At 37.0% G+C, this 21,368-nt stretch overlaps 1 protein-coding gene across 1 annotated transcript in view; it reads right to left on the reverse strand.

Annotated features, from left to right (window-relative positions):
• The window catches only part of LOC126149511 (piwi-like protein Siwi), a 211,500-nt gene extending 202,665 nt beyond the window's left edge, over positions 1-8,835 (reverse strand). The window contains exons 1-2 of the mRNA XM_049915822.1: positions 8,752-8,835; positions 11-222 (exon numbers count right to left, since the gene is read on the reverse strand). Of these exons, the coding sequence (XP_049771779.1) occupies positions 11-199 (189 nt within the window). The 5' untranslated portion in view covers positions 200-222; positions 8,752-8,835. The remainder of the gene's footprint in view (positions 1-10; positions 223-8,751) is intronic.
• Between the last annotated feature and the right edge of the window lie 12,533 nt (positions 8,836-21,368).

The raw sequence follows: 21,368 nt of genomic DNA on the forward strand, positions 1-21,368 counted from the left end.
CCTAACTCACATCCTTATCTAGCTTCTTTGCTGTGAACATTACACTTCCATCAAAAATGTATCCTCCCAGAGCTTCCTTATGGATTTTAAACAACTGTATTTTTGCAGCTGTAGTTTCCTCTTCTGGTGCAAAGTCAACACGGTACTGGTACAACATAAAGTCGGTTATTGACGTCAGTTTGAAGTAATTTGTATTCATCCGGATTGTGGTTCCAGACTTTCCTAGAAAATAGACATATTTTTGGTTGGGTGAAACTTTACTTAAATCTTTGCTTCCATGGTCATACAAGTAAAACTAGCAACTTTCAGTGACAATTTCCTAGAAATAATAACTGAGAAAGCTATGAGGCATGTCCAGAAAATAAGAGAACTGAGCCTCTGATGCCCAAACGGATATTGTTTGCGGCACTGCATTCAACGACAAGGTGATGGCAGTAGAAGGCACACTCATTTCTCTCAGTTAAGTTCTGTGCTGAATTGAATGTGTCTATTCTGAAGCCCACAAGCTGCGACATGAGGAGCATAATACAGTTTCTTCTTGGAAAGGGAAATGTGCTGTTCGAGATTTTCAGTGAAATTAAACTTGTTTGTGGGGATGGTGTGATGAATCATACCAATGAGATTACAGCTGGCAGAAAGGATGTTCATGATGAAGAAGCTGGCATTCCCCATTGTGGCTGATGAGATGGTGAGCAAGATCGATAAAATGATTCATTGTGATCACCGATTGGCTCTGGATGAGATGAACAGAATGTTTCCAGAAATCTTGCAATCTCTTCTGCATGGAATCATTACTCAAACATTTGGTTTTTGAAAATTGCGTGTGAGATGGGTACCAAAACAGTTCACATATCAACACAAAGTCAACAGAATCACAAAAGTTCAAATGTGTGTGAAATCTTATGGGACTTAACGTCTAAGGTCATCAGTCCCTAAGCTTACACACTACTTAACCTAAATCATCCTTAGGACAAACACACACACCCATGCCCGAGGGAGGACTCGAACCTCCGCCGGGACCAGCCGCACAGTCCATGACTGCAGCGCCTTAGATCGCTCGGCTAATCCCGTGCGGCAACAACAGAATCACATCTCCATGGGAGTTTCTTTACTTCTTCAAACTAAGACAAAGAATTCCTTGATTCTGTTGTGAATGGTGATAAGTGGCCTTCTATACCCCTGGAATGGAAACACAATCATCAGTGAAAAAATTCAAAACTTTGGGTCTATTAAAACAAGAAATGATTAATGCTGCACAGTGCTGTAAAATCCTAAAAACACAACAGAGTGTGATATAGAACGAAAATAGCAGTAAGTTAATGAAGTGAATGTGCTTGTTGCATGATAATCCACATCCCCACACAGCCAATGCCATAAGGCAAATCTTGGGTTCATACTGTTGTGACATCATCAACCACAGCCCTGATCTGTCACCTTCATATTTTCACCACTATGAATTTGTTTGCAGGTGTAAAAGTGGGTTTCCTACCGATGATGATGTTCAGTGGTTCAGAGAGTGGTTGAAGTAGGTATCAGAGAAAACTCATACCTCAGCTCCACAAACGCACTGAGATAGATGGTGACTACACTGGAAAATGATGTTTGAAGTACATCTGTGAAAGTGTATATTTTTCATAAATATATAGCCTTTTCGTACAATTCTGGACATGCCTCCTTTAAAAAAAATCCTTGTTCTTTAGATTAAATACTTGTTATCTAAGAGAAACTGTAGCACTGTTTACCAAAGGTTGATGATTAGTATCACTTCTCAAAATATATACCTGATATCAAAGATTAAGAAACATATTGCAATGATAAAACTGCATGGAGACTGCCTGCCATATTGTACAGTACAGGTCAGTCCATTTCAAATCATCGAGGCAATGTTGCTCTCAATATTTTTTATTTTCCTGGCAGTCACAAAACATTGTTTGAAAAAGTTTTATAAGCCATAGCATTTTTCTGGCAGCCATTTTTAAAATGGCGCTCCAGCAAAGTTTAATGAAAAATGTGGTTTGCAGGAAGTTTAACTGCCAAGTTATTTTAAAAGATCTCAGAACAATTAAAAAAAACAGTGTGTTCAACATGAAATGAACTTCAGGCATAAATTTTTTTTAAATTTTTATATCCTGCAAGACAGTCAAGTCAAACTATTTCTCCAAAGACTCAGAAAAAATTTATCAATCATTACTTTTTATGAAGGAAGAGAGACTCTCGTACATGCTCCACATTCACTTCACTCATACTGGGACATACGTAATGTCGTAACAAATTTGTTATGCCAGTGATAAATGGCCTTCCTTGTTGGTGGCTTCTCAGCATACTTGGTTCTAAAGATCCGTTGAACAGCTGTAGCACATTTGTTTTTGTCGAACTCCAACACACAGAAAGCTCGGTCCACACCTGAACTCGCCGTGTTTTGTGACTAGTGCTGACTATCGGCAAATTACCAAACTATGCTGTGGTGGTATACACGAAACAAAGCTTTCAGGGTTTCTCTTCCAAATGACATATGGATGATATCTATACAATGTTTGGTTCTTGAGAAATAAATAATTGATGAAAGTGTTCCTGGACTTTATGTACAAACTGTATTTAGATTTAAAATTTTAGTTGTAATTACTTGCCAGCTGCAATTCCCATTAGAGAGCTAAACAATCATGATGTTTCATTGCACAGTTTACCAGTCATGTTGTGTGTTCTACCAGACACTGTTGTGAGTTTCAATGGAGTCACTTTTGATACTATTTTCTTTGCAGGCACCCAAGCAAAGTTGAAAGGCAGTTTTTGGTTCAGAAGGGTGAAAAAAAGGTACCAAAACATCACTGTTATGTCAGAGCATATACATGGACAAGAACAAAAAATTCCCGGATATTTCCTGGATTTTCCAGTTAAAAACACACTTTTTCCCATGTGAAAATACACTTCTTGCAAGGTGAAAAATACACATTTTACATTATAAGTGACACTATACTTTCTCTTGGAGCCATAAAAATATCAATCCTGGATTTTCGAGTTAAAAACACTTTTCCCATGTGAAAATACACTTCTTCCAAGGTGAAAAATACACCTTTTCCATGATAAGTGCCACTATACTTTCCCTTGGAGTCATAAAAATATCAATCCTTTGAGTGGTAAAGGTTTTATAAATTACTGTGAAACTTCAGAGACCGAAAAACCCTGGCAAAAAGTTTTAAAAAGATCTGATGTGCAGCAACATTTACGATGCATATATTTTTTATTTGTATATATCTGAAACAGCACATGAGTTTCTGAAGCATTGAAATCTAGAGTGAAACACGCTTTTGAAAGCTCATGTCACATGATGTCACCAGCCAATGACAGCAGATATTCAGAGCATCTGACGTGATGTAGTCAGCCATTAGTAGCATCACTGTTAAGTAGTGTGAACACACACACTGAAAAAGTTAATCGCTTAAATTAATGAACATAATGTAGCTACAAGAAAAGTTATGCTTTCCCATATAATATTGGTCTTGAAGATTAATAAGCTACAACAAATGCTAAGCTTTCACATATAATATTGGTCTTTTTGAGTGTGTTACACTGTAAGATACATTACACAAAATTACCAGTAAAATTTTAAATAAAGACAATGTCTGGTCTTCTGGGCTTGAAATTATTTTAAGTGGCTAGTCCATTTAGAGTTAAATGCTCTGTGATTTAAGAAATTCATTGCACATTCACAGATGTAACATAATTCACCTTCCATAAAAGGAAACTTACTTTGAAACTAACCCTTTTCAAATCGCCATTCACGATATTTTCCCGTGACCTGTTAGAAATAGCTTCATTTCACAAGTTACCAGAGAGCACCAAAAAACAGGTGTTACTGCGTGTGGGCAGCTACGATGATGTAGGATGCCCATATGTTCATACATATACAGCATTAAGAGATCTTACATGATGTCATAAAAGTAGGAGGATACTCCTAGAGCATCATAATTTCCTAAACCATACTAAAATGCACAATTCAGCTTAAAGTGCAAATTCGTATGTCCAGATTCACAATGAAGTAGGCCCCATCCTGATATTAAGCTTTTCAGTGCAGTTTTCTGGATGAAGATTTTCTTAGAGTACCAGTATTGTATTACCTCATGTTTGGTTCTTTATTATGGCATAATGCCATACATACCAGAAGTTGAAAATGTGCAACTGAAATTCAGTGACACATTGAAACTAGCCAATAATGCAGAATGAAACACTGTTTCTAATAAATTGACTGCCTCTGGGGAAAAGATTAATAAAAGCCACATTTATTTAGCAACTGGACAAAAATAATTCCTTTGTTTTGCAAAACGACTGACTGCCAAGAACATGGAAGTAAAATAAAATCAGAAAACTGAAACTAATAACATATGTTAGCCTTCCATAATTACGTGAATGTATTTTAATTCACTTGATAGCTCTCAACCACAGAAATCCGTTTCATTTTCGTTTGATGTGAGAAGTGTAAACAAGGAGGGAATCACTAAACGTAAACACAGCTTATGTGGAGACTAACCCCTCCCCACTAGAACCCAGACTGCTATGCACATGCACAAATCTGGCAGCTTGGGCACACCAAAAAAAAAAAATTTCCTGGGTAGCATCTGGCTGCTTGTTGCTACTGCTGATGCAGTGAACAGCCACACTTCAAGCAGCTGGAAGCGGGAGAAGGTACTGCCCATATGCAACTCAACTGCGCACATGCATGAGCTTGCGGCCAACTGCTCAAATGAACTTAAATGTCAACAATTGTAACATCATGCTCATTGCCAGCAGTTTATTGTTTTGAAGTATTCCATAATCTTTGTCCTAAAGCCTTGACACATATTGCTGTTTATTAGCTATAACCAGTCAAAAGTATAAAAGCTTAACTGAAGACTAAAACAATGAAAAATTCCCAGAATTCCAAAAAATTCACAGGTTTTCCTCAATTTTCTCCTGGATGAAAAAATTCCCAGGTTTTTCCCGGTTGTCCCGGAGCATTTGAACCCTATATGTTCACTTTTGTCTTCAATTTTTCCAAGCTACCACTTCTCATCTTACAAACAACAAAGTCATTATTTATGAAATATGATATGTTTGTAAAAACTATTGAAGTCTGATGATCATCAAAGTTTGAGGTTTTGGAAGTAACGATACATCTTATTTGGGGGCGTATCTGTGATGGCTTCTTTTTTTCTTAAACTGGTAAACAACATTCAAATCTCTCTGTGTTTCATTTTGATTTGCTCAATGTCAGGCGAAGAGGTAAATATATATTTAATTCAAGAAATACTCTGTATTTGAATATACCTTGTGGAGTCAGGATCTGTTCTGTGTCTTTGAAGGGAAGCTCGTTCTACTTTTCATTTTGTTGTTCTGCCTATCCCACCACAAGAATTCATTCCATGTGATGAGGCAAAGAAATTCGACTCTGCTAGTAAACCAATCATTTTTATGTTGTCAAACAGTAATGAAGTGTTCCTTATTTTTGTACTGGTTGCTTGCACCATTGCTAATGTTAATGACAATTTCAACATTACATATAATATTCTTAATTTCCCTAATGAGATGATGTTGAAACATAAACACAGTTGTGGTATTGTGATCAAGGTGGTCACTAATCACACAAATAGATTTGCAACATACTTTGTCTTCTTTTTTAAAGCAGATGACAAACGGATGCCGTGTTGTTTGTGTATTAGTCCAATGAAAACTTTGAATTTCATCCTGTACTGTAACTGTATAGTTTTCTGCAAAATCACCAGTCACTAAGCAGTGGGTTTCTTTCAGGTTTTCATTTGTTTCCTTGAAATATGGGCCTTGAGCTTTTGAGATAAAGTGATAGGATGTTAAAAGCACCAGCTTATCAACAAGAGAATGTAAAAATTCATCACTGGGCATTACCTCTGTAATAAGCTCAGCTCTGTTTGAAAATTATTTTGTCAGACAAGATAACAAGTTCCTTTTTTAAGATGTCTTCACAGGTGTCAAGCACACATTTTTTAATATTAATGTCACACACCATGAAAGCTATCAGGTCTTTATAATTTGCATTAAGCTTTGCTCCCACATCATAAGCTTTCTGTTTTTATGATGCTTGCAAACGCATACATTATGAGTTCCAATGAACCCAGAAGAACGCACCACTTTGGTCATAGAATGCAAAACATAGAGCGGCCAATTTTGTGATCTGGATATTTCTGTTTATAGAGGCTGTAGAGATCATTCAGCGAGACATGAATTAATCTTTGCTGCTTCTGCACCTTAACACTGTTAACAACAGTTGAAAAACACTATTACTTACCAGAACATAAGCAATTATTTTCATCATCCTCCCTTGAGCCTTTACTAGCTGCCTAGTTAACTTCACCATGTATTCAGATGCATCAAACTCCTGAATTATTTTTTTCTTAAGGCCATGATCTTGGCACGAGGCTAATTATCTTAATTTCATGATCTTTACAAGAAATTTTGAATTTTTCTTTCACTCTTTGGTAATAAGATATCATATTCACTTTGCACATTTTCTGTATTATTTTGATTCTGAGATTCTAAGTAATTATGGAAACATTCTTGCAATTTTCGCTTGACTGCACTTGTGATTTTATCAGTTTTTCTTTGTAAAGCTGACAGTCAGTGTTCTGTGTTAAGCTTCGTTATTTTACACAAAGGAGATAATTCCAAAGTTTTACAAATGGATTCTACTTGATGCAACACATTATTCTCAACACATTCAAAAGGCCCAGAAAGAAATTCACGGTCACTTTTGACACTATTTGCCACTTCCTTGATTGGTTTTTCTACAATTATTCTTGATGCACATGTTAGACATAGAGCTAGTCCAGGAATTAAGTTAATATTCACATTTTTACTCTTGGAAAGATGTTCAATTAGTATTTTATGCAAACCGTTTTTAACTTTTTTCTTAGTACCAAACGGGTCACAACGTATTTCCCAAAAATGTGGTTGCATTTGTCTAAATATTTATCTTTGTGTTAATGGCAAATATTGGTAATTTCTTTTGAAATGCTTAATTTTAGCTGACATTGTTCTTCAGCTGGCAAGTCTTTAGGCACTGCTTTCTGCTTTCTTGTAGGATTGCTCATGGCAATGCTCACTTATTAGTTCACCTACAAAACAGCTCATATTTAATACTTGAACAATCTGTTATTCCTGAAAACAGTTGCAAATGGGAGAGTTAAAGTCTACACTGGCAAAACTCTCATTGACTTTGGTGCCTGCAAAGAAAATAGTATGAAAAGTGACTCCATTGGAACTCGCAACAGTGCCTGGTAGGACACACAACATAATTGATAAACTTTGCAATGAAATATCATGTTTGTTTAACTCTCTAATGGAAATTGCAACTGGCAAGTAGTTACAACTAAAATTTTAAATCTCAATACATAGATAAACATTAATGTGTGTAATCCGTACGCAAGTGTAGTACAATAAATGTATCAGTAAGTTAAGAATTAGAACTCATACTTGCTCTTGTCACTACCTACTGTTATTTAAAAGTAGAAATATTTGATCATTTATTGCAATGATTACAACATCATTCAACCAATGTCAATTGTAATAATTTCAAGCCTTTGTTTGTTAATGTGGCACTGAACAAGCATGTAGAGGCGTTGCATTTTTACCACAGTTCACTGCTCTATTAATCTCACTGTAGTTGAGTTTCAGTCATACATTTCTGTGAGATATTCCAATGAGTATAAAAAAATTCTCTAAAATGCTCACTTGTTTTCATTCAGTCCCTTTTTAGATATTGACCTGTGATAATTGACGTTAAAAGGCTTTTGGCGATTTTTGAAAAGCTCTAGGAAAAACAGGAGTGCATTCTCAGGACTAAAACTTATACTGCATATAGTTATGTACATACTCAACACAGAAATAATATATTATTGCCGAGTCTCTCTTCCTTCATCAAAAGTAATGACTGATAAATTTTTCTGAGTCTTTGCAGAAATAGTTTGACTGAGTGTCTTGCAGGATATAAAAATTTTTAAAAAATGTATGCCTGAAGTTCATGCTGAACACAGTGGTTTTTTGCTCGAACAGTCCACTGGTGCACTGCCGGTCCATAGTTTCCAACGGGCACAATATTTCAGCAACCACACACGTCTCCATCGTCAGGTGCACTGATGAACTGAGCTCCTGAGGGTGGGCTCAGTTCATCAGCGCACCTGACGATGGCAACATGCCTGATTGCCGAAATATTGTGCCCGTTGGACATTATGGACTGGCAGTAGACCCATAGTCTGTTCGAGCAAGAAATACGCCGCGAGAAACTGAAGAGCTCAGTTCGTCAGCACACCTGATGATGGCAACATGTCTGATTGGCGAAATATTGTGCCTGTTGGATACTATGGACCGGCAATACACACGTGGACTGTTCGAACAAGAAATACGCTGGGAGAAATTGAACAATCACACAGTGGTTTTTTAATTATTTTGATATCTTTTAAAATGACTTGGCAATTAAACTTCCTGCAAAACCACGTTTTCCATTAAACCTGGTCCAACCACCATTTTAAAAATGGCTGCCAGAAAAAAACTATGGCTTACAAAAATTTTTCATACAGTGTTTTGTGACTCTCTACGTATAGGGAACTCATGATGATTTATATTGTGTGATCTGAAATGGACTGACCCCTACCTTAAAGCAAACAAGAAACTACATTCTTATGAAATTAATTTTTATCAGTAAAATCAAGCAGTAGGTGTAAGGGTTAACATATTAAAGGCAATTACCCTTTTTACTAGACAACCATTCCGGTCTTGTTATTATGCTGTCCTCCACAACTCGTGTTTGCCTTTGAACATTCCGTTTGGGGGCTGCTTGTGCTTTCTGGACTGGAACTGGAACTACAAAAGTGGAGAAGTCTTTAAGATGCCAACTGCTGACATAAGGTTAAACTTACTTTCTTCAGAAAATCAAGAATAAAATTAAATTACATCTTTGTCAGAGTAGCAGCTTCTCTAGGTTTCATGCAAGATTTTCAGTGCCAGCCATTTCCATTTAAACAGAGTATATAATTTAACACAAAGAAACGATAATGGCATGGAGAGGGTGCATTACAGGGTGAAGGATTTGAGGGTTTGGGGGGGGGGGAGGGGGGGTTGAGGACATAATGAAATGAGAAGGAAAAACTATTTACAACAGATAAGATAGTCTTTCAACAGAGACCAGCTGAGTAACACAAGTTGAAGATCAAGTTTCTTACATGAAGGAAAATGAACTACTTCATAAATCACATACAAATATCCTTGCTTATTCTCTACGAATAAATATATTTTTAGTGGTGGTGGTGGTGTGGGAGGGACAGTGAGCATTAGCGAAATCAAGCAGAAGGTTATTAGCACCAGTTAAAATGAACCGAGATGAATGTGGTTGAAACAAAAATAAAATTTAAAGTGATCTCAAAATTTTTTAAAGTTGAGGAATCATATTCAAAAAATTAGAGTTTATGTCATGAGAGAATACTAACTGTATGAAAATAATGCAAGTGTTATGTAATATGGTGTGCTGATTCCGATTCTGCGATCAGAAATATTGTAGGACATATGGAATTAAAGTTACAGCTGAAAGTGACAAGATATTAAAAGACAGTACATGGGTTATGTAGCTGCATCAATGAGCCATGTTTAATGTATAAATGTGTGAGTGTGTGTATTCTCAAGGTTACTCTGCTTTATGCATCTGTCAAAATATGCATGTACTGTAGTAACGACAAACAAGCAGGTTTGGAAATTTTCTGACTAGTCTGTGACAAGTTCTAACTTGTCCACGAACTACAGCATGCATGTAGGTTTCAGCATGTTTTATAAAATTAGTTCACATGCTGTTTCTCCTGTTGGTCAATCAGTCTGATTCAGATATGACTAGAGAATAGTTTGTGCTAGTGTAGTTCTGTGTTTTATTAATCAACAGTCCCAGTAACATGCATATAAGTTATTTCATATCAGGCGATTTGGTAGTTCTGTATATTGTGATTCAGTAAACACAAGATGAATAGGCACAGTTGTGTGAATTTTCTGGACTGCTTTTGCCACATTTGTGGCAAGTATACAACATCCAACCAGTGCAAGAACATGACCAGAAAGCTGCTTATAGCTTACAAACATTACATAGGATGTGAAATGTAAGGTCAAACAAAATCCTGGGCTCCTCATCTCTGTTGTAAGTCTGTTACTCCGACCTAACCCAGTGGTTCAATGGTAAGCAAAATCAAATGCTATTTGCTGTTTCCATGATCTGGCAGGAGCTGAGAGATTGCTATTCTTACTTGACCAACATATCCAGGTACAGCAAGAAGAACAAGTCAAAAATCCTTTTCTTCAGATTGTGAGTCTGCACTAAAGCCTGTGGCGCATGGTACAGATTACCAAGTACCAATTCCTTCTTCATCCGATGCAATGAACAATGAAGAAAGTGATGCTGAAGGTAATGACAGAGATGCTGGAGCTTTGGAATACATGAATGATCCCGACAATGACATTAAAAAGCCACATTTGATCAGCCAAGCCAAACTGGATGACCTGGTTCGCTATTTGTCCCTGTCGAAATAAAAGTAAGAACTTTTGGGTTCCAGACTGAAGGACTCGAACTTACTCGAGAGAGGTGCTACAGTTATGCACTTTCAAGATCACCACATGAAATTCACAGCATACTACGCTGTTCAATGTGGTGTTTGCTTCTGTAATGACAACCAGAAGCCATCAATTCCTATTGCTGATGCTGTGGGAATGAACGAAATCTACAAAACAATGAACACTTTCTTGATGCTGATTAAGTACTCTGAGCATAACTGGAACATTTGCAGTGATTTGGAGGTTGCAGCCTTTCTGTTAGGAATGCAGACTGAGTACACAAAGCACATGAAATAAATAATATATCCAAGTTCCTCAGTCCAGTAAGCCCAACAGAGCTCCTAAATACCATTAATTCACTGAAGAGTAAGTATGCAACTGGTATTGATGATATTCCAGATTATATTATAAAAATAACAGCAAGACAAATACTTTCACCTTTATTGGACATATGCAATTCATCCTTATCATGTGGTGTCTTCCCTCAGCAACTGAAAATGGCAAAAGTAATACTCCTATATAAAAAAGGTGATCATCAATGTATGGGTAACTATAGGCCTGTGTCTCTATTGTCAGGGTTTTCGAAAATTATTGAAAAAGTGTTCCTTTCAAAACTAATTACATTCTTCAACAAGAATAATATTATTTCTGGATGTCAACATGGCTTCAGACCACAGAGATCAATTGAAACTGCCACTTTCAATCTGATAAACCATGTCTTAAATGCAGTGGACAACCACAGAAATATCTCAGGTTTATTCTTGGACCTGACAAAAGCTTTTGATGTGATTGATCATTCTATACTCCTGAGGAAGCTCGAATGGTATGGTGTAAGAGGTGTGCCAAATCAGTGGATTAAATCATATTTGGAATATCGTTCTCAGGTAACTGAAATTAAGTACACAGAAGGAAATGAACTCCAGGTACATGTTTCAGAACCATGTGGACTAACTCATGGTATTCCACAGGGCTCCATTTTAGGTCCCTTTCTTTTTTTGGTCTACATTAATGATTTCCCATCACACGTTATGGATTCTGAACCAGTACTGTTTGCAGATGACACCAGTCTATTGATTGAAGGGAATAATGAAGAAAATCTTACTGCATCTGCAAAAGATATTACAAAATGAGTGTCTGAATGATTTACCAGAAACAGGCTAATACTTAATCCCCAAAAAACTGTACTAATGAATTTCCACACTGATCAAAATAAAAATCCGGCACAATCTGTAATACGTATAGATAACCAAAACATTAGTTCTGTCAATGAAACTAAATTTCTTGGGATTCATATCCAGGAAAATCTTAAATGGAATACTCATATCACAGCCCTAAATTCAAAACTAGCAAAAATGAGCTATGTGGTAAGAATTCTCTGCAACAGTACTAGTGCAGAAACAGTTAGGGCTGTATACTTTGCTCGTGTACATTCAATACTGAAGTACGGTATCATTTTCTGGGGAAATGTACATCAGGCCATAACAGTTTTCAGGAAACAAAAGGCAATTATAAGAATAATGAAACAAGTGAGCAGCAGAAAATCATGCAAACCTTTCTTTAAAGTCCTAAGATCCTACCCCTTCCCTTCATTTATATACTGGAAATAGTCACGCATGTCAAAAAAAGCATACTGAGAAAAGAAAACCTTTTTCCTCAAAACAAAAGTGTCCATGATTACAGTACCAGGTCAGACAGTGACATACATGTCAATCATTGTAACACCACATTATGCCAAAAAGGTGTACATCATGCAGGAACAAAACTTTACAACAGATTACCAAGACATATAAAATCTCTTACTGAACTACAAAGCTTTAAAAAGTCTGTGACATCCTACCTTCTGAAAAACTGCTACTATTCAGTCTCACAGTATCTTATGCAAGAAAAAATGTAATTTGTATCTTTAATTGTAGAAATAACTTATACAGTATTTCAAAAATTTGTAATTATTAACTGTATAGATCCAATTTGTCATAAAAATTTATAAAATTTATGTTTGATATTTGAAAATCCAATAGCCAAAAAATGTTTTCTGTCCAATATCCTGTGTACAATATATGTACTTAAAAAGAGATTTATATGGACAAATAAATAAATAAATAAATAAACATGCACTTTCAATGGCTGTGGAATAGTCACAATGACAAGAATCAGTACATAGTGAGAAATTAGCCACCCAGAAATTTACCTGTAGTCAGACAGCACAACGTTCCACATGTACGTCTTGTGGATTGTAATAAGATTTACCTACCTCTACTCCACAACAAACCAGGTCTTATGAAAGAGTTTGTTGCAGTGAAGGATAAAACAAACCGTGGTTTTCAGTACCTCAAAGGCAAGTTTGGAAGTATGAAAACTGACGCAACATTGAAAGCAGGAGTCTTTGTTGGACAAGAAATACGGAAGTTGATTCGAGATTCACATGTCAGACTGGAGCTAACAGAACAAGAACTAGCAGCTAGATATGCATCTGTGCTTGTTGTGCACGACTTTCTTGGAAACCATAGAGCAGACAACTATGCACAAGTTGTGGACAACTTGCTAAGAGCCTTCCAACATCTCAATGAATGTCACTAAAGATGCATTTCTTGCATTCATATCTTACCTTCTTTCTGTCAAATATGGGAGCTGTGAGTGATGAGCATGGTGAAAATTTTCCACCAGGAGATGTCTACCATGGAAGTAAGATATCAAGGCCACTTCAGTCCAGACATGATACAGGATTACGGTTGGTTTTTGCAGAGAGCAACAGATGTTCACAGGTGGAAAGCAAGAAGCTCTACACATTTTTAAATCAAGTCATTGTCAGTCGTAGTAAAACTAAGGGTCCCTGACATTTCAGAGGTAAATAAACATTTGTAATTCACTTCTTAATAATACTATTTAGTGTTTTCATCCCAAAATACACACATTAATTTCCCTAAAATATCTCACATTTGCAGTTCAACGTATATAATAGCACCATACCTTTACACATATGTAGCTTTTTAGTCATTCCTCCACTGAGCCTTACCTGAATTTTCACATGGGTCACTTCCTCATTCTCAGCTTTATTCACAAAATTGCACTATAAACCTTCTAACACACACCAAGTCCAACCTGATCACTGGCAAAACTTACTTCACTGAACGTAGAGCTAGCTGTGAGACGACCACTGTGCTTTACTGACTGATGTACAAACACTACTGGTCTTCTTAAGCCAGTATGCCATCAGTAAGAATGAAGAGACATCTAAGTTAATAATATACACCATAGACATGGAAACAACAGCTGTCATCTTCATTTTTGCTTGCTATGTCTCTTCGTGTGCCATCACTCATCTCACCTTAAATTTCTTCTTCATTTTACTTTGAGCATAACTTTCTTTTTCTTGTAAATACTTTTCACAGTGGTTAAGATGATATTTCCTTACAATTCACATTTATGTGAGGCTCAGTATTTAATGTGTACTGTAAAATCTCTATCATGACTAGTTGGAATTTGTGAGAGTATGCGTTCAGTGCCAGCATTCCTCTGCACATCAGTGGGTCTTTAACTGATGCATCAGTTTTTGGAATTTTCTATGGGTATCCATGAAAGTTACTGCGGAAATTGAGAGGTCTGAGGGTCTGAGCACTGAGCACAGGAAGAGGGGCACATGATTGCACTGAAGCAAAAACACATTTAGCGGAAGACTGAAATTAAAAAAAAAAAAAACACACACACACACACACACACACACAGAAAGAGTATAAATGAGCCAAATAAAGAAACCTGTGACAGTGATGTCTATTAGACAAGACCATGATGTAGGAAGCAGAGCATGAAAGCCAGTTGACATATGAAGGACCATATAGAACAGATAGATGAAAGTTTAACACGTGATGAAGAAGTACAAAAACAAAGGGTGATTGGCCAAGGAAACTGAGAAGAAAGGGGTAAAAAAAAATCTGCCAGGAAAATATCAGAGACTGTCACATGATTTAAATGTTAAATGACTGGTTGTGCCAGCCATTTGAAGCAACAACTCCAAGCCCACTTGAATGTTCTCTTACCATACTGACTATAGATAATTATTTATTCCTGTTATTCTTCCAATGATAGCAAAGATTTTGACTGATACATTATAAATCAGCACCTAAAGGTCTTATTCTCACTCAGTAAATTTGCTCCATTATATGTTAGATAGCCCCACAGTCGCATAACTGGCTACTTATCATAATCACTTAGAAACAGACACAATGTGCTTAACAATCGCCTTTAATCAAGAGTTAAGGCAATATGATTACAGAGTGTATATGTGGACATGGGGGGGGGGGGGGGGGGGGGAATCCTGGATTTCCTGGTAAAAAATAAACTTCCTCCCAGGTGATGGTTCAAATGGCTCTGAGCACTATGGGACTCAACATCTTAGGTCATAAGTGCCCTAGAACTTAGAACTACTTAAACCTAACTAACCTAAGGACATCACACACACCCATGCCCGAGGCAGGATTCGAACCTGCGACCGTAGCAGTCCCGCGGTTCCGGACTGCAGCGCCAGAACCGCTAGACCACCGCGGCCGGCAAGGCCTCCCAGGTGAAAATACACTTTTTCCATATTAAGTTACAGTATACTATTCCTCAAAACTGTAAAACTTACCAATCCTTTGAATGGTTATGGTTTTATACATCGGCATAGAATTTCCCAGCATTTTAGGAAACGAAATTCAGGGAAAAAAACATGTATTGGAAAGATGTCAGATGTGCAGCAACATGTAAACTGTATATTTTCTTGTTACAAAAGTATAAATTCGAATCCCACCAAACACTGAATGTTACTTTCCACAGCATTGAAATCGAGATGCGATGAGCTTTTGCAAGCCACTGATAGCTCATGTCATGTGATCTCGCCAGCCAGTGACATGGATATTCAGAGCACAGGACACGTGATGTAGTCAGCCAATAGGAACATAACTGTTAAGTAGCATGACACACAAATAGGAAACATTAATGGTTTAAATTAATATACAGTGTTGCTACAAGAAAAGCAAATCCAGGAAACATTAATGATTTAAATTAATATACAGTGTTGCTACAAGAAAAGAAAATCTTTCACATATTAGCCTCGAAGATTAATAAGCTGCAAGAGAAGCTAAGGTTTCACATACAATGTTGATCTTTTTTGCGTGTTACACTTTAAGATACATTATACAAATGTGCCAGTAAAATTTTTAATGACTTGTTGCAGATTTTTGTTACTGGACCAAATCCTGCTAGAGTTGGCCCAGTTCACTAGTTTCCCTCGTTCAATGCTAGAGTTGGCCCAGTTCACTAGTTTCCGATGATTTCAAGATGGCGCCAATAGAGAAAGTACGTGTAGGTTCAGCTCCCAGTTATGAAGATAAAAGTAATAGTAATTGTAAATTGTGTATCAGAAAAGTTCGTAAAGGAATTCAGTGTAGAACCTGCAAGTACTGGTTTCATGAAAATTGCTGCAAGATCAACTTAAAACTCGTAACTGATGACTATTTGTGGACCTGTGAGCCGTGCATAGCAGCCGCGTGTGAAAGTAAATTTTCAAACATTATCAAAAATAAGGACGAAATAATCAGAATGCTACAAACTGATATTGAAGTGCTAGAAGTGAAATACGCTGTCCTCCAAGACCGATATACAGCTCTACAAAACAGTAGTGCTTCGACAGTGTGTGTAGATCGGTGTTATGTACGTCGTGAAAACGTAACCGTCAACGACGCCACATTTATATACAAGAAAGGAAACCCACAAGTGAATAAAGAAGCCTCAACAGTGGACAAAGTTCAGTGCTTGATAAACAGTGATAATTCAAATAACAAAAACAGTGCATCTAAACTTGTAGTAGACGGCAACACGTGTACACAAAACACGCGTGGTTGCGTAACAAAAAGTTCCGATCGCGTACGTAAACAAACACAACAGAAAAATAACGTAAAAATATTTGGAGACAGTCATGCTCGCAATATTTCGACATGCATGTCGAACTCTGCTCAAGATGGTTCGTGTATATCAGCAATTGTTAAACCAGGAGCAAAATTCGTGAATGTGGTAGAAGACATACACACAGAATGTGCCAAATTCACGGAAAAAGACTGTGTTGCGATAATCACAGGAGCAAACGATGTTTATTGCAACGAGGCCAACACTTTCATTAAAAAGCTACTCGTATTGCTGCAGTTATTACAGCATACAAACATAATACTAACAACTGTTCCCACGAGATACGACCTGACAGACTGGTCTTGTGTGAACAGAGAAATTCGCCTAACGAATAGTAAACTGAAACACTTTTGCACTAAGTTTACGAATGTGACACTACTGGATACAGACAGGTATGAGAGACACTGCTTCACAAAGCATGGACTACATCTAAATCAGTTTGGCAAAAATAAACTAGCAGCAGACATTGGAAAAGCTTTTCATGAAATAATAGGCCTAAACAATAACGATCATGAAAGCAGACCAGTCATAGCCCTAACTAACGAGGGAAACTAGTGAACTGGGCAAACTCTAGCAGGATTTGGTCCAGTAACAAAAATCTGCAACAAGTAATTAATACACAAATGAAAGTTCACTCAAGCAGCTTTACAATTAAAGACAAACAAAAGTTAACAGTGTTTCATCAGAACATAAGAGGCCTATACTGCAAGCTGGATCAGTTCACAGCAAATATAGAAGACACAAAAGGTATAAACAGTGCCCACATTCTGTGTCTAACAGAACACCACATCACTGCTGGTATTGAAGTGGTCCCTATTCCCAACTATGTTTTGGCAACGTCTTATTGCAGGAACTATATGGACAAAGGAGGAGTAGCTGTATATAACTATATGGACAAAGGAGGAGTAGCTGTATATGTAAAAAACAATGTCTTGTTCACGGCAATAGATGTACAAAGATTCTGCTTTGAGCTACATTTTGAAGTATGTGCTATAGAGGTGCCAGACACTGCCTCCAGATTAACAGTTGTGGCAGTTTACAGGGCACCATCTGGTAATTTTAAAGTGTTTGTTAAACAATTAGATACTCTTTTGTTGTACTTAAGTAGAAAAAATAGGGGCATGGTAGTTGTTGGGGATTTTAACATAGATTTCTTGGTTAATTCTCCCTGCAAGGTGGAGTTTGAAAATCTCATGTGCACGTACAACCTTGTTCCCGTTGTTAGCTCGCCCACCAGAACCACAACCTCTTCCAGTACTCTCATTGACAACGTTTTTGTTGATCAGAGTTAAGTCAACCATATTAATATTGAAATGGTTATAAATGGTCTGTCTGACCATGACGGATAACGAGTTACTTTCAACAGTTTGGGAATTCCTCTGAGTGACACCTCACCTAGATGGAAAACAGTAAGGAAAATAAGTGAGGAAGCTATTCAAACGTTCAGATCATGTCTTCAGCATACTGACTGGACACCTGTTTATCTAGCAGAAACTGCTAATTCAAAATACAATTTATTCACAAATGAGATAGCAGGTACCTTTGAAAGTGTATTTCCAAAAAAGTCATACAGAGTCCAACCTGCTAGGTCTGCAAAAAAACCATGGCTCACTAAGGGCATTATAGCTTCGTGTCAGAGAAAAAGACAACTCTACACAGCATCAAAGACTTCTAACAACCCTGCTCAGCTAAAACATTATAAACTCTACTGTAAAATTCTTGCCAAAGTAATTAAAAACTCTAAAAGTATGTGTATAACATCTGAAATTACTAATTCTGAAAATAAAATTAAAACAATCTGGAATGTGATAAAGAGAGAAACAGGGACTGTAAACTACACCAAAGACAAAAATATTGTTTTAACTGTTCACAACTCAGAGATAACTAATAGTGAGGAAATTGCTGAAATCTTTAACCAACATTTTTTAACTGTCCCAACACAGATAGGTTGCCATGGTTTCTGTAGATAAAGCTGCCTGTATAATGAAAAATAATTTTCCAGAGCCTTTCAGTCAAATAAGTGTGCCTCCCATTACTGCCAATGAAATCAAAAAAATCATACAGTCTTTGAAAAATAAACATTCTGCTGGTATCGACGATATTTCAAGCAAGCTGTTGAAGGCTTGCTGTAGTGAAGTGACCGAAGTTTTGGCTCACATCTGCAACACATCCATGAAACAAGGAGTGTTTCCAGACACAATGAAATACGCTGTTGTCAGGCCCCTGTACAAAGCAGGGGATGCTACAAATGTGTCAAACTATCGCCCTATCTCTCTATTAACAATATTTTCGAAAGTCCTAGAAAAAGCTCTGTACAACAGGATTGTGGCACACCTTGGTGACCTGAACATCATTAACAGTCAGCAGTTTGGTTTTCAAATGGGAGTTTCAATAGATAACGCAATTTTCTCATTCACAAATGATGTTCTAGAGTCTATAAACAGAAAGAGGCTGCCGATTGGTGTCCTATGCGACCTATCAAAGGCGTTCGACTGTGTAGATCACCAGATACTCCTCAAGAAGGCCTGTCATTATGGAATTACAGGACCTGTAGGAAACTGGTTAAAATCGTACCTCGAAAATAGGAAGCAGAAGATTATTCTAGATGTTTCAGATAGTGTATCACAATATATAGTGGACTCTGAGTGGGGAATTGTGCAGCAGGGAGTGCCACAGGGATCAGTGCTTGGGCCCTTGCTGTTCCTCATATATGTTAATGATCTGCCTTTATCCATCAATAAGCAGTGTAAATTTACAATGTTCGCTGATGATACGAGCATTGTGGTGGATAATGTGTCAACTACTGACTTAGAATCTGAGGTCAATGATATCCTTAAAGAAGTTCTGGGTTGGTTTAGTATTAACTCCCTTTCAATAAACCTGAAAAAAACCAATTTTATCCAGTTCCAGACAACCCACAAAAACCCAAAAGAAATAGTTATCACACAGAATGATCAGATGATAAAGCAAGTGTACTTATCAAAATTCCTAGGCGTATACGTGGACAGTAGGCTGAACTGGGAACATCACGTTCTACAAACACTAAAACGGCTGACGTCGGCAACATTTGCTTTACGAATTTTGTCACGCTTCAATGACATTACCATCTCAAAGTCAGCTTACTTTGGCTATTTTCATTCAGTCATGTGTTATGGCATCATCTTCTGGGGCAATACACCTGCCGCAAAGAAAATCCTCACAGCACAAAAAAGAGCAATAAGAATCATTTGTGGTGTACCCCCACGAACCTCATGTCGAAATCTTTTTAAACGACTTGAAATACTGACAGCAACATCTCAGTACATATATTCACTGATGTGCTTCGTAATAAATAACCCCACTCTGTATGAAACGAATTGCCTACATCATGAACATAACACCAGAAGAAAAGAGGATTTCCACTGTGAGTTAAAGAACTTGACACTTATTCAGAAAGGGGTAAAGTACGCTGGAACAAAAATTTTCAATTCCCTACCCAACAGCATCAAAAGTATAAGGAGTAGTACATCAGTATTTAAACGTAGCTTGAAAAATTATTTACTTGAGACCTCACTTTATTCACTAGAGGAATTCTTTCAGAGAAATAAGTAAAACCCAGATTGGAAAGATGATTTTAAATTTTTTGACACTGTTTACTGTTAAACTAATGTAATAATGCCCTAATGTAAAAATTCCTGTTTTTCTCATTTCCATTTTTGGGTCACTTTTAAACCCAAAGTGGGAAGTTTTGATTACTGTTCAAGGTTAAAATAGATGAAATAATGCCCTATATATGAAACTGCTATCTTCACATTTATGTTGACTAGTTTTTAAGCTAATAAGTATGACTTTTGTGCACTGTTATTAATACTATAACAATGTCTTTATTCTATGTATTTTATTATGTACATTGACACGTTCCACATCTGAGTGACTTGCTCACATGTACAGATCTATGGAACAAGTATATAAATAAATAAATAAATAAATAAAATAAATGTCCGATCTTCTGGACTCAAAATTATTCTAAATGGTCGTCCTCAAAGAGTTGATTTTTATATGAGTGTCAAATGCTCTGTGACTTAAGAAATTCATCATACATTCTCACACATATATCAGTACAACTCAGTCTGCACTGTGCATCATCCCTGGATCTACGATATTTCCGAACCGGGCCAATACAAGATAGTGCCCCCCCCCCCCCTCTCGCCGCCCCTGAGAGTGTTTGAGGTAGGACACCAAAACTTAAAAAAATCGACTTATCAAAAAATATGTGCACATCTTTCTGAAGAGTCTGATACATAAAACATACGTGTTCGAGGAAATGTGAGACATTTTATTTGGTCATAAGTGCGGCAGAGTGCAGCGCCATGCCTCTTCACACAGCATTTTTCTATTGCACATCACTGTATTTTGCTCTGTGGAATTCAATTTTGTAATGGATGCCATCAAACTATATTCAAGACAGTCGAAATTAAAATGTCCTGTGCTGCCTCTCCTTCTCCCAGTCGGCCGGTTTGACATTCTGCCCCTCTTTAAAAAATAAATAAATAAATCCGCAATTAATATTGGATGGGATTATTTGCAGCCAGAAGAACAAGAACTCTTCAGAAAATCTGCTCTGTGTATCACATATTAGCTAATAATTTGCTGTTTTGTGACATAAAATTAAATATAGGATACATAAAACAAGTAAAGACAAGAGACAAGCAAGACAGTACTCATTTCTTCAATCCTGAAGTTCTAGCATTTTTTTTTCTCTATTCTTACTACAGCTTTACATGGCATGCTTTCCTTTCTGGGAAAGAATCATTACCTCATCAAAGTTTGTCAAACGTTTTGCTACATGAAACAATGATATG

The sequence above is a fragment of the Schistocerca cancellata genome, chromosome 1 (genome assembly GCF_023864275.1).
Source record: "Schistocerca cancellata isolate TAMUIC-IGC-003103 chromosome 1, iqSchCanc2.1, whole genome shotgun sequence".
Classification (NCBI taxonomy): Eukaryota; Metazoa; Arthropoda; class Insecta; order Orthoptera; family Acrididae; genus Schistocerca; species Schistocerca cancellata.